Source organism: Cydia strobilella, chromosome Z (assembly GCF_947568885.1).
Source record: "Cydia strobilella chromosome Z, ilCydStro3.1, whole genome shotgun sequence".
NCBI lineage: Eukaryota > Metazoa > Arthropoda > Insecta > Lepidoptera > Tortricidae > Cydia > Cydia strobilella.
This window is the reverse complement of record NC_086068.1, coordinates 7,773,832-7,788,331: the sequence shown is the minus strand read 5'-3', so window position 1 is coordinate 7,788,331 and position 14,500 is coordinate 7,773,832. Positions and strand designations below refer to the sequence as shown.

Below are 14,500 nucleotides of genomic sequence, written 5' to 3'. Positions count from 1 at the left end.
CCTTGTTTTGTTAATTTGGTAAAACTTTTATTTCTCGGTGTATTGGTGTAAACTGTAATGCCGTGTAAATAAATGTGTCAATAAATAAATAAAATACACAGACAAGAGGTTATATAAAGACGAGGACACAGAAAAAGACGGGTAGTGTTAAGCCTACTGCTGCCATATTACAGGTTTCGATTCTACATCCCATCAATACTGACGTGCCGTCGGAAAGTTTCCAAAACTGCGACATTCCACTTGGAAACATTTCGGAAACTTCTCATATTGTATGGGTATCGAAATTTTCCATTTGCAAACTGAAAGATCTTTATTTCCTGTAAAAATGTCGTAATATTTTTGAGAACTTTTGTCGCAATTTGCACTGTTTTCGCTCCTAATACTCGGTTTCGCTGGATGTAGAGAAGTCTGTGAGGAAGCCGTCGTACATACTCTTGATGACTTGCGCTTCGTCGTCCAAATAGAGCCTGTTCCGTTTTAGCAGGCCCCAGTTCACGACCATCTCTGGCTCGAATAACCTGAAAATGGGATACTATAGTTGGTCAAGCAAATCTAGTCAGTAGAAAAAGGCGGCAAATTAAAAAAAATGTAGGCACGAAGGGATATCTTCCTATAAAAAATTAGAATTTCACGTCATTTTCTACTGACAAGATTTGCTTACAAAATTACTTTTTTTTTTCAAAAAACATTAAGCGCCCTCCACACTCGCAGATCTACGAAATCGACGCCACACTCGCGTTCGCGGCTTCGCGCACGAGTGTGGAGCGAGCTTTACAATTAAAGTAAAATGAAATAAGTAAGGTCAAGACGGGTAAGCGTGGCTGACCGGCTGGGTTGATTTCTGTTTATTGCGAGTTCATATATACATTTGCAACTATAAGCAAGAACCAAATGTACGAACTCGCAAACACTAATCAATGTATAAACAGGCCCCCTAATTGAAGGCCACACTTACCTAAATTCACCTTAGTTAAATTATAAAAAATAAATAACGGACTGTGTAAGAGCGGTTCTCACTTTTTTCAAATACACTATACAATGTGGGTACAGTAGGTATACTGTAACAAATTAACTAATAGTAAAATTACTACCGCCTTATCATCATTTACATAATTTAAATTCTCAATAAAAAACCGGCCAAGTGCGAGTCAGACTCGCGCACCGAGGGTTCTGTAACGTGAGTGATAGGTAAATTGCGGTTTACGATTTATGACGTATTAAAAAAAACTACTTACTAGATCTCGTTCAAACCAATTCTCGGTGGAAGTATGCATAGTAATGTACATCATATATTTTTTTTTAGTTTTATCATTCTCTTATTTTAGAAGTTACATGGGGGGGGGGGACACATTTTACCACTTTGGAAGTGTCTCTCACGTAAACTATTCAGTTTAGAAAAAAATGATATTAAAAACCTCAATATCATTTTGGAAGACCTATCCATAGATACCCCACGCGTATGGGATTGATGAAAAAAAATAATTGAGTTTTAGTTTTAAGTATGGGGAACCCACAAAATTTATTGTTTTATTTTTATTTTTGTGTGAAAATCTTAATGCGGTTCACAGAATACATCTACTTACCAAGTTTCAACAGTATAGTTTTTATAGTTTCGGAAAAAGTGACTGTGACATACGGACGGACAGACATGACGAATCTATAAGGGTTCCGTTTGTCATTTGGCTACGGAACCCTAAAAATTGTATACATGTGTCGCTCACAAGTGCGGAGTGACTGGAGTGAGTGATATAAATCTTTTGATTGAACTCACTCACTCTTCATCTCACTGATGATTTAACTCGCTCAGTCGCTCATCTATCTCAGTGTTCCTTGCTGGCTCTTTCCCACTCACAATATGAAGGAGCCGGCCGAGCGTGAAGAGCGAGTGAGTTAGTGAGACGATGCGAATAGGTTTCGGAGCGGTTTGGAAGAATTCGGAGGGTGTCAGGAAAACATGGCGGGATCGTATCGCGTGATTCGCCATCTTGGTCGCACTTTATGGCTGTGTGTGTCTGATTGATTGACATCTCTCTCTACTCACTCTTGAACAATATAGTCTACAGATCTACTGAGCGAAATGAGTGATATATATCACCGCGGGCGATAGATATGAATCAATATTTTCAACTCAGTGAAGCGTTTAGCGCATCTCTACTTTTTTCGCAATCATTGGTTCTTTTTTTTTTTGACTTACGATGTCATCAGCATCACTCCCAACTCACCGTGATAATAATACTCTTGTCACGGAAAGTCTAGACAAGACAAGAGAGCTCATGCATAACATGCGTCAATTCACTCACCTAGAAACACATTCGAAGAACTTATGGTTCCTAACGTTGCTAACCAAGTGCGTGAGGACGCTGTAGCCAGTGCAGTTGGTCCATTGCGCGTCGGGCGCCGTCAGCATCCCTATCACACGCCCCGAGCCGCAGATCACCGGGGCCCCGAACATGGCCTGCTCAAACAAAGGATTTAGGCGCAACACACACGGGCTGTAATTATCAGAAATGAAGCACCAAAATCTTTGTGGTCACAGTTTTTTTATGGTATCATAGACAATAACGGATCGTCTTACGTAAATTAATTCTACGTCAGTGGAAGAGGGCTCTCTTTTTCTATATACTTACTTTACTCTTTGGGAGTAGGTACTTACATGACAGGGCTGGGCAGTGTAGTCAGTCTGTAATATTTGTAACAATTTTTTTAATACAGTTGCTCAAAAAGTGCTACTTTTCGTGGCTGTTTAGCGTGCGGAAAGTTGGTTTTCGCACTAGGCTTTTTACTTTTCCATTTTTTTTAAATTTATACTTGTTCCAATTCATGACTACTTATTGATGAGTGTTTATATTAGTTTCCTTTAAACGTCGTAATCAACATAAAAACCTACTGTTACTGTAAGAATACGAAAAATATGCATATTTCATATTTTATTACTTACCTCTTCATCATTATAAGTATAACACGTTTATTTTTTAATGTTGAAAAACCGTTCTTAATAAGTTGTCTGAATGGAACGGAATGCCTGTCATTTTTTTTAATCATTTATGGCCTGGATGCGAAATGCCTGTCAAAGAAGAGGCGTATTTTCTTACTGCAAGAATGTTTTAAGTTTCCAAAGGCAACATTCGATATTGTTTTTATAAATATACGATACACAACTAATCGTAAATAACGATATTTAGGTAATAATAGTACAATGTTTTAATATTTACAATTGTTTCTGTCTTATAGAACATGCATTTAAAAAAAAAACTTTCATTTCTAGTCGAATAAAAGCTAGAAAAACACCTCTTCATAATGTCAATGTTAGTGATGTCACAGAATTAATAATATAAAAAGTTTCGAATTCCATTCCTTAATACTTGTTGCTTCTCTTATTTTTTCGCAACTGTATTAAAAAACGTCGTTCGATACACGTGCGAATATGTCATTCTTCACTCGTGGCAAGATATCTCGGTACTCGTGAAGTAATGACATACTTTCCGCACTAGCATCGAAATGTACTATTGTATTAAGAACCGATAATTCATCTTTTTCACAACATAACATTCGCAACGCAAAAGATGGTAAAAGATACTCGTCCCACTCTTTAGTAGGTGTAGGTACCACTACAGTACAAAATATTAACAAACTTTCTTTACGGTGCGGCCTCGATGTATTTTCTTAGATAGCCTCGCGGAGTGGGTGCTGCTTATTCCAAGCTGCCTAGCGCCTAGCCTAGAAGTTTCATGCCATCTGAGGCTGAATTCCACCAGAAAATTCAATAAATATTGATGTATTACCGATAGCACTTTTGTGATAGGTGGAGAAATCCCAGCTGTGTTAAATTGTGAAAGAAGATCGATCATAACGTATAAAATTTGACAGTTTGTTAGTGACATGTGCTACTTTATTATAATTGCCACGACACATTGTTACTTTCGAGCTACCGCTGCTACAACTTGGTGGTAACTAGTGGGAATAACCTATAATATACTTACATCTCTCAAACACAAGACGTCATCTTTGTTGAATTCCTTAGTATTTCCTAGATCGTCCGTGGCCTTCTCGTATTTCAGCACCAAAGTGTCGCAATACACCTCCTTGTTTACTAAGTTCAACTGCTGCAGTCGCAAGTTCCTTTGTAAAATATATTTTGGCCCTGGATATATCTTATCCTGAAACATGTAAACACTTAGAAACCTATAAGAGTGGGCGTAAAGCCGGAAAATTAGAAGTAAACAAAAGATATGGCGTGCCGCGTGAAACTTGCGACGTAGAAATGGCAATCGCGGGTTTTTTTAACCTTTTATCTCAATTAATCTAAAAATATAGATACTTCTGTTACAAAATTACTCGTCAGATCCCTAAAAGAAGAACTCCGTCGTCCAAATAAATCAACCTTCCATGCAACTTTTTCCTACCTTTTCCTGTTTAAATACTGCAAATGCCGATGAAAGGTTCATTTTCACATTCTATACGTTCAATGGAAAAGGTACCGTACCCCGGTAAAGAAGAAATGCCAACCAAGCATCATGCACTCATCTTGTAACTGCAACTTGTCTTCTCCCTTATAGTCAATAGCAATGGCCCGCGGAGGCTCCTCCGTCAACAAATCCGGCACTTTCCTACGTAGCAGTAGTAGCGCTACCGATTTTTGCATGATATATGCCCTTGTACCCAATTTATCGGTACCAGGAACTGAAAAGATGATAAAAAGTGTGCTTTGAAGCAAAGTATTTATATAACAGATCAGCGATAATCAACCTGTGCGGCCCGCCGGACTTTTTTAGGTAGCCCGCAAGGTGATCCGTATACATTTTTTTTTTTATACAGGGGAAATGCGTTGCGCATACCACCCGGGTGCGGGGATGTACCCGGGATGGTTATGTGGGACTCACCACGTAAGTCCGGTATACCCACTAAAACCACCTGTCTGTCGCCTCGGTGCTGTAAGGCGAGGCCATGGGAACGCCAGTGCACTCTACCATGACCCCGCAGCGAACGGCTGTTAAGCCCCTTCTCTGGAGGAAAACTACATACATAACCTTATAAACCTTGCCATCCGAACGTCACCTTTAAGCGAAATCATCTTGCGGCCCGGGCCCTGGGCTACAAGGCAAAACTGTTTTTGTGGCCGTCATAAAAAAAGGTTGAGTATCACTTAGATAGTAAGTGAACTACACTCATCAAAAAAATCAAACATCTTAATTGCCGCCTTCTTAAAAACGGCCAAGCCACATATTTTGACCAAGGTGTACACTTGTAGAGTTTAGAGTTTGTGAAGTTAGGGCTTGTAGAGTAAGAAGCTTGGCTCTACAAGAGATCTGATAACTTTTTGACAGTGTGAGCCATGGTTTCGTCTTGGCAACATTTGTTTGGTGGGATTTCACTTCTTTTTAGGGTGTTCTGTTTAGGTACGGGACCCTATTACAAAGACTCCACTGTCCGTCTGTCCATCTGTCCGTCTGTCTGTCTGTCTGTTACCAGGCTGTATCTCAATCGGTTCTTGTCTGTCTGATTTAATTTCTTGTCTTATAATTACTTATTTCTTAATTCAACTCTTGGAGACCCTTTACACCTCTAAGGATATTTTGATTATCGTTTTTTTATTATTATATATATTTTATCTCTGACACCTAGAGACTTTTACATCTCTACACAATTTTAGTAATTGTCTGTTGTTTGTATATTTTTTATTAGTTTTTTTTGTGTAATTCGACATTTAGACTGGATACATCTCTAACAAAGTATCTAATATTTCATTGATTCCATATTTGTAATTGTTTTTTGTAAATTTTGGTTAATTGTATTGCTTGTAAAAATTGACATGTAAAAGTGCCCCTGTGGCCTATTTGCTGAATAAATGTTTGATGTTTGAAGAACCGTGCTAGCTAGACAGTTGAAATTTTCACAGATGATGTATTTTTGTTGCCGCTATAACAACAAATACTAAAAACAGAGTAAAATAAATATTTATGTGAGTATCCCATACAACAAACGTGTTTCAAAGTCCGACTCGCATTTGGCCGGTCTTGTAAGTTGCTTATGACAATCTTCCATCACCTAATTTAAAAGGGGGTAATTTACTATTAAAAATTTTGAAATACAAAAAAAGTAGGTTATTTTTTTTTGTTTGTGTACCAAGACTATCTTACATACCAAATTTCAGCTTCCTAGGACTTCAGGAAGTACCCTAAAGGTTTTGATGATCATCAGTGAGTGAGCGAGTCAGTGGCGAAATCGGGGTTTTTATGATTCAGATTCAGATATTTATTAATAAAATTTAGTATTTTACATGTCATTTTCAGTATAATAAATAATTATATTAAATTATTACTAATTAATTTACATTTTTAGTACATTATATAGGTACTTAACGTACGTATCTATTTTTATGTGGTTGGGTTGGCTACCCTACTGACAAAGTCGTCGATGGTATAGCACGCCAGTTCAGTTAAGAGTCCTCTGAGTTTTTTTTTCGAATGTTGTATCGCTTGAATCAATTATTTCGGCAGGAAGCGAGCTGTACAATTTCGCCTCAACAACAGCGAGTGACTTTCTTTCTATGTATGAATAAAATCTAAAGTATAAGAGCTAATGCAATTGAAAATATCTATGCTTAATAAGTCGACTATTGATATCATATCCCGAGAATTTTGTTTATCTGGTATAATCCAAACCAAAGTTATGAGGGTTCAAAAAAACGACAAAGCGCTTCGAGGAAAGGTAGGTAGTGCCCTTGCGCTTCGCTTTCCTCGTCTTGGCGGGGGCACTACCGTGCCCCCAGATTTAGTACTTACGGCGTGGTGTTACAATTTTAGTGACTTGCACCCTGACCCCTCTCATGTCGTGCCGGTAGTGAGTCCCGATAATTACGTTGATAGGCCGCGTGTCGACCGCACCTTGTAAATAAAAACATTCTTCAATAGGGGATATTACTGCAATGTTCTGCCACCAGAGAGCCTTTTTAGTAAACCATAGAGTAATTTATACATAATGTACCTTTAAAAGGTTTTTGACAATTCTAATAAAATATGACATTGATGCATCAAGGCGGTTTGTTTATAGAGGACCTACCGGGAAACGCGAATCCGAAATTTCGCTATCTGTCTCTGTGTCGTTCGAATATGCGAGAGTGACAGAGATGTTAGATAACGAAACTTCGATTTTCTTGTTTCGCGATAGACCCTCATATTGTGGTAGTGGCGCCTCCTGCGCAGAGTTTAGCGTAATATTCCCTATTGAGTTGCAAAAGGTAACAGCATGGAAAAATACATACATATAAACATAGTAGGTATACTTATGATAACATAGATTTTCACTCATTATTTAAAATAAAACGGAACTTAATACTCTTAATAGCGTGCACCCATATTATTTAGGTAGATACCTATCCTTTACCGATTATTACCTTTAGCTCCTACCGCGTAACACGAAAATCAAAATTTTGTTACTTGCGTCTAACTTATCTTAATCTACTTACAATTACATCAGGCAGATGTTGAAATTTAGTTTTTCGCGGTATATGCCCTGAGGTCTCAGGCACACTGGCGAATGCATCAACGTAGTTTTTATACACTCATGACATTCAATGGTTTGTGTCAGTGGATAATAGGTGCCATTTTCATCTAAAATCGTTTGTCAATAAGGCGCTATTTCCATATAACTTCAATTTGAAATCAACCTTATCGACAAGCGACAATGTGGTACCTTTTGGTTGAAAACGTCAATTTAGGATGATATAGGGTATATAATAAACATACCCCGTATGTTTGGGTGCGGGAATGTTTTACACTAGCCAAAAAATAAAGAAAAAGTTATATTTACCATCGACGTTAACAACGCAAACGCATGCAGTCAGCACAGCCATGCGCGACACCAGGACCCCGACGCATATGGACCGTGGGCTGGCATTGAAATATACCTGAAGAAATATAAGAAATTGTGTTTCTAAGTATTCTGTGAAGGTATGCTCAGATTTATTGAAAGCGCCGAGTGTGACTTGACTTGTAGTCTCGCTGGTCCGCAACTTCCGCAAGCAATTTAATGCGTGTGCTGCCTGCCGCGGCGCCACTATAATGAAAATCAATTAATCCTGGAACGTAGGTACACCATGTACGTACTCTTATAATGTTTATGGCTGTACCTGTAGTACTCATAGATAGAAATGATATTAGATTTTTTTTTTTCTTATGGAAATTAATGTAGGTATTTCTATAGAAATGCTGTTAATTTTGTACGTATTGAAAAAAAAAACATTTTATTTCATTTATTTGCATAATCAGGCCCCGTAGACAACTTGCCAATCGCTAACGCTACGTAGCGAACGAAACGCAACTGTCACTGTCACACTAATATGGAAGAGTGATAGAGAAACACAAAGCGATTCGATGGCGAAGCGATAGCGATTGTCACCTTAGCTAGGCCGCCTGCCGGTGAGCGATTAGCGATTGGCATGTTGTCTACGGGGTCAGGTACATTACAATACACAGGTGTTATTTGTAGTAGGAGGTACATGATACTCTCTGTCAGGGTAATGCCGCAGATTATATAATGTATTGCAAAATTCTTCTTTTTTTTTCTCTTTATTTAAGAGCTAAATAAGTACTAAGTTTGAAGCATGTAACAGTATTTTACAATGTAATGCTTAAGGGATTCTTTACTAAACGATCGAATATCTAAACAATAGATATTAGGAAGCAAAATCAAACTATATATATATATATATATATTAATACTCTACACATGTACATATTCAAAGTATAGTTGGTCAAACAATAGAGTAACTTATACTAGAGCGGTACTGTCATAGTAAATTTTGTAACCCCAGTAAATTCACTGCCATCTGTCGACACACTTTAAAACTAAAAATAAATATTTATAAAATACGATAAAATGTATTTAAATATGGATAAATGATTTTTTTATTTGCATAAATTATTTTTATATGATTTTGACCCATGTTCTTTCACTGGTATGCGTTAAAATTATAAATAACAAACGAAACAGTCAACGCCTTCTATACGAGTGTAGGCCAAAACTAGTGGCGCCATCTGATCGAGAATCAAATTTTCGTGATTTTCGAGGCACGTTTTTTCCTTAGACTGTATCCATCTATTACGGAGTTATATCTATCTTTGGTCAAACCAAATTGGCAGTAAATAAGAACAAAGAAAACTATACTCATCCTTTTCTTTTGGGTACTTTAGTACTTAGTGTAAGACAAAGATAGTATGATTTTCTCTGTCTATGTTTGAAATGATACAGTCCTTTGACAAACTATAAAATAATTTATATTGCAATATGTCAAAGGAAAATTAATTAAGAATATACCTAATGCAATCCATAAAATAATTTAGTAAATGTCAAAATAAATTAAGAAATAAAAAAAAAATATATAAAAAATAATAACTAAATTAATTAGTTATTAACCGACTTCCCAAAAGGAGGAGGTCATTTTATATTAATTTTCATTAGTCCTGCGTTTCGCATAAAGCGGTTCACGGGAGGGCGGAAAGGATATCTCCCTCTCGCTCACCCGCGCGCCTCTCTTACAGCTCATACAATTACCGCGGAATTAATGAAAGTAAATAAAATCACTGATTATAATGATTATTTTTAATATGTAGGTACACAATACGTGCACAATGGTGGCGCCGCGGTAAAGAAGTAAGACTGGTATAAAAATTAAATTAATAGCTTATTGTAGTCATTAGATATGGATGTTTAAATTTAGATGTTGTTTCAAAAACCGGGACAAGTGCGCGTCGGACTCGCCCGCCGAGGGTTACGTACTCTTAAGTATTTGTATAGCGGCAAGAGAAATACATCATCTGTGAAAATATCAACTGTCTAGCTATCACGGTTCATGAAATACAGCCTGGTGACAGACAGACGTCCGTCTCAGACGGACAGCGGAGTTTTAGTAATAGGGTCCCGTTTTTACCCTTTGGGTACGGAACCCTAAAAAGACAAGTGTAAACTGTACGTCATGTTAAGTAATTAGACAGACAATCAAATTTTAGCATGCAGGTGAAAAGGAGGCAAAAAGGAGTGTACAGGTTTTTAAAGGGTCGGCAACGCGCGTGTAATACCTCCGGTGTTGCAGGCGTCCATAGGCTACGGTAACTGCTTACTATCAGGCGGGCCGTATGCTTGATTGCCACCGACGTGGATAAAAAAAAGCAAAAAAAACAAGGTAAAATTTAAACTTGATTGTCATATATTTAGGTCGCGTGCATCTCTATAATTATTACAATTACTTAAGTTAGTAGTTAGTTAGTAAGTTAAGTTACAATTACAAGGTCACAGTCCTTTTTTCATCGATCAGTTAGATAAGACGGGTTAAGATAGATACAATTGATAAAGTATGTGGATCACTCACCATGAATTGGACGATGCCAGGAGGAGGCACAATGGGGTGCCTTCCGTAACATCCCGATAAACTGAATCCTGATAAAAAACACTTCATTGAAATAATTAAATAAAAAAACCGGCCAAGTGCGGGTCGGACTCGCGCACGAAGGGTTCCGTACCATTACGGAAAAAATAGCAAAAAAATCACGTTTGTTGTATGGGAGCCCCATTTAAATATTTATATTATTCTGTTTTTAGTATTTGTTGTTATAGCGGCAACAGAAATACATCATCTGTGAAAATTTCAACTGTCTAGCTATCGCGGTTCGTGAGATGCAGCCTGGTGACAGACAGACAGACAGACGGACAGAGGAGTCTTAGTAATAGGGTCCCGTTTTTACCCTTTAGGTACGGAACCCTAAAAACCAGACACCAGACATCAGTGTATTCTTCAAACTTTTTATAAATGTATCCCGGTTTCAAGAAAAAGGTAAATAACAACAACTTCAGGTGTGCAAGTTGCGGAAAGTAAAAAAAACTAAAGTAAAAATAAAAAATATATAAAAGTAATTTACCCAACAAATATACGAAGAGAATTTCCTTCATTTTGTTCCAATATCGGAGTGGAAGTGAATTAAAAATCAGTTTAATTAATTATTCTGCAACGGTCTGAATGCAATCGTAAACACCACTGATTGAATTCAAGCCTCAGCAGCTCAGCACAGCACAGTTTTTACAAGCTTGTATTTAACTTGCAATGTTTGTAAGTATGTATGTTCGGGTCAAATCTTGCAAGCTAAACTAGATCCACTTCCCATTATTCGATTCAGCTGACACTTTACTCACTTATGTAGGTTGGGTTACCGCGCTGATCTGTATGGACACAGGAGGTGGCCAATGTGGCCATAGGAACTCGGTGGTAAAACAACGCAACTAATTAGCCCCATGCATGAAGTTTATATTTGAACGAAATATTTTTTATTCGGATTTGTTTTACCGTTATTTCATATTACAAAGTACACATGTTTGCCCGCGATAAGCTAGTGAGCGAAACGCGCGAAACTTTACGTGACGTCACGCGTTCGACAGATTAGTTCACATAAAGTGTCATTAGTAGCAAACGTCAATTGGACCGTCCAAGGTGTGATGTCATCACGCTCTGTCGAATTCGCGCCAAAAATTATGAGCGTTTCAACCGCTAAAAAAATTTCAAGATTTTAAATGTTTTTTTAATAAAATAACGTGGGTTGGGTTTACAAAAGTATTTTTATTTTTTCCGGTGTTCAAACGATATAAATTATGATTACAAAAATTTAAAAAAATCATGCATGGAGCTAATTGTGTTTGGGTTTGTTAGAAATGTTAGAATAGTCTCGATGAGTATAAGTTGCCAGTTGTTGAAAGATAATTTTTAAGAAAAAAAAACCGACTTCAATGGGGGATGCCGCTGAAAGTTCACTTATTGTTGATGGTGCACTCTAAGATTCTAGACAATGAAATGAAAAAGACAGCATCTTTTGCCTATTTCTAGTAGCATTTCGTTTTTGTAAGGGTCGCAGTTCTAACCTAACCTAACCTAACCTACTTTTCTAATAGCATTTCGTTTCTGTAAGGGTCACAGCTCTAACCTAACCTAACCTACTTTTCTGATAGCAGTTCTGTTCTGTGAGAATCGCAGTTCAAAACCCACCCACCCACCTAACCCACTTTTCTAGTAGCATTTCGGGTCCAAGTTTGGGTCAGACTTCGGTCCGGGTCCGAGTTAAGGTCCATGTTCAGACCCGGGTCCGAGTCCGGGTCCTTGTTTAGGTCTGGGTCCATAAGGAAGAAAACAAATCGCCAAACGTGAACTTTTGAAAATGAAAAAATATATTTATTTTGCACACAAAGATGGGAATTTGCAGATTGAGTATGAGGTCCAGGTTGCGCGCATACAGCGGTAAATTTAAAACAGTATGAGTCATTGAAGAGTTACATTCTGATCATCATCAGCAGTACCACTTCATCAAATGTAACTTTTTTAAATGTAAATGCTGGATTTGCTGATGAAAATACAAAAATCACTATATGTATGCCTTTCACATTTGAAGAGTTCCCTCGGTTCCTCGTGGGTCTCATCATCAGAACTCGAGCTTGACAAAAATATGTCTTAAAAACTTAAGTTGCTTAACAAACATAAAGAAGAGGACAAATCGCCAAACGTAAACTATGCGTCATTAAAGAGTTCCATTCTGATCATCATCAGCAGTTCCACTTCATCAAATGTCACTTTTTAAAATGGAAATGCTGGATTTGTTGAAAAAAATACAAAAATCACTATATGTATGCCTTTCACATTTGAGGAGTTCCCTCGATTCCTCATGGATCCCATCATCAGAACTCGAACTTGACAAAAATGTTTCTTGAAAACCTAACTTGCTTAACAAACATAACGAAGAGGACAAATCGCCAAACGTGAACTATGCGTCATTGAAGAGTTCCGTTCTGATCATAATCAGCAGTTTCACTTCATCAAATGTCACTTTTTAAATGTAAGTGCTTTATTTGTTGATGAAAATACTAAAATCACTATATGTATGCCTTTAATATTTGAGGAGTTCCCTCGATTCCTTATGGATCCCATCATCAGAACTGCTTTTTGACAAAAACGGGATCAATCTGTATGTATATACTTATAACCAAAAAAAGAATTTTCAAAATCGGTCCAGAAATGACGGAGTTATGGAGTAACAAACATAACATACAACCGAATTGAGAACCTCCTCCTTTGAAATCTTGAAGTCGGTTAAAAAGTACAGTCAGCGATAAAATCTTGTATCAGAAATAAAATTTGACAAAAAACGAATTGAATCTAACAATACAATGTTAATTATGTAATGTAAAAACTGAAGTAGTCTGCAATACTTAGTTATTAACCGAGCGAGCATGAAGTGCGAGCAAAACGTATCGTATTTAGCTTAGGCAAAAATGCTTTCGTTTGTCTGTTCGTCTGGTCTACTCTGCAATCTACATACTTACTGTTCGAATTTTTTTAAAGGCAATCGGGAAAGCGTGTCACTTTGGCTGAAACAATAGTTTATATATGTATACCTATGTAGGAACGTTATCTCTAATTGCCCCGATGAGCGATGCGATCCAAGCGCAAGCAATTCATTTCAAACGCTCAGTTTAACCAGTAGGTATAGTACTTATACCTCTACCTCAACTCGTCATACATTGTAAAGGCCTATAGGTAAGTATACCTATATACATGGTACGACGAGTTTCTCTTGCGGATAAGAGCGAGGAATCGTAGGTGCAGATAATCTTAAATAATAATTGAATATCACAAATGAAATTTTAGTGAACTTTAGATTGCGAGCTGATTTAGCGCAGCTCATGCAAGGCTCGCTTTCAGCGTAGAGCGTATCTCGTGTGCGAGCGACGTGAGTGCTTGTAGTACCTTTAGATTTCGCGCTTACCAGCTATCCTTGTATGAGTTGAGCTATTTAATTATGCTATATTGTGCTAATAGTTTACTACCTCGCGTAAAGTCGTCGTAAATAGAATTTGCAAATAATGTAAACAAACTATTTTACCTTCATTACTTCGTAATCTCGCTCTTTAAAAGGACAACCATGACCTTATCAACGGTCTATATACTTAAATATTTTATCTATATAATTTTTTAGTTAAATTAAATGTTAATTTGTGTTTCACTCGACAACAAAGTTATTCACCGCCATTCATTCCCTGATACCCTCGCTTACCCTCGCATTCAAAATGTCAGTGTCAACATTTTTTAAATTTTAAGTCAAGCATGTATCTTTCCTGTGGACATTATAAAATAAATTAACTAAAGCTTAATTTTCTTAGATTATTTCATCCTTATAGGCATTTTAAAACCTTCTACTTTTTATAAGTTATATTTATATGATAAAAGTCTTAGAAAAATGTATCCAGTACCCATCGTTAACTTTTGTAATGTCCACAGAAAAGAAACTGGTTGTCCCGGTCCCGGACGTTTTTGACCCAGTAGTTAGTGATTCTCGTCGTCCTGCCTAAGCTCGGGAAAGCAATCAGAATACACGGCCAGGTTTCAGGGATCCAATAGAAATGTTGGACCGTTTATCTGTTTGCTGCTTAGCATGCGAACGGAGCTCCGTGGGGCTGGGGATGCAGT

General features: G+C 37.3%; 1 protein-coding gene across 1 annotated transcript; it reads right to left on the bottom strand.

The window, feature by feature from the left end:
- Positions 1-359: 359 nt before the first annotated feature.
- On the bottom strand, positions 360-11,017 carry LOC134754380 (granzyme M-like). Its single transcript, XM_063690683.1, has 9 exons — positions 10,914-11,017; positions 10,367-10,434; positions 7,810-7,906; positions 6,783-6,884; positions 4,484-4,680; positions 3,981-4,157; positions 2,654-2,680; positions 2,301-2,455; positions 360-518 (listed from the first exon to the last, which is right to left on the bottom strand). Exons 1-9 carry the CDS (start codon positions 10,942-10,944, stop codon positions 377-379), a joined length of 996 nt encoding a protein of 331 aa, XP_063546753.1. The 5' UTR covers positions 10,945-11,017; the 3' UTR covers positions 360-376.
- Between the last annotated feature and the right edge of the window lie 3,483 nt (positions 11,018-14,500).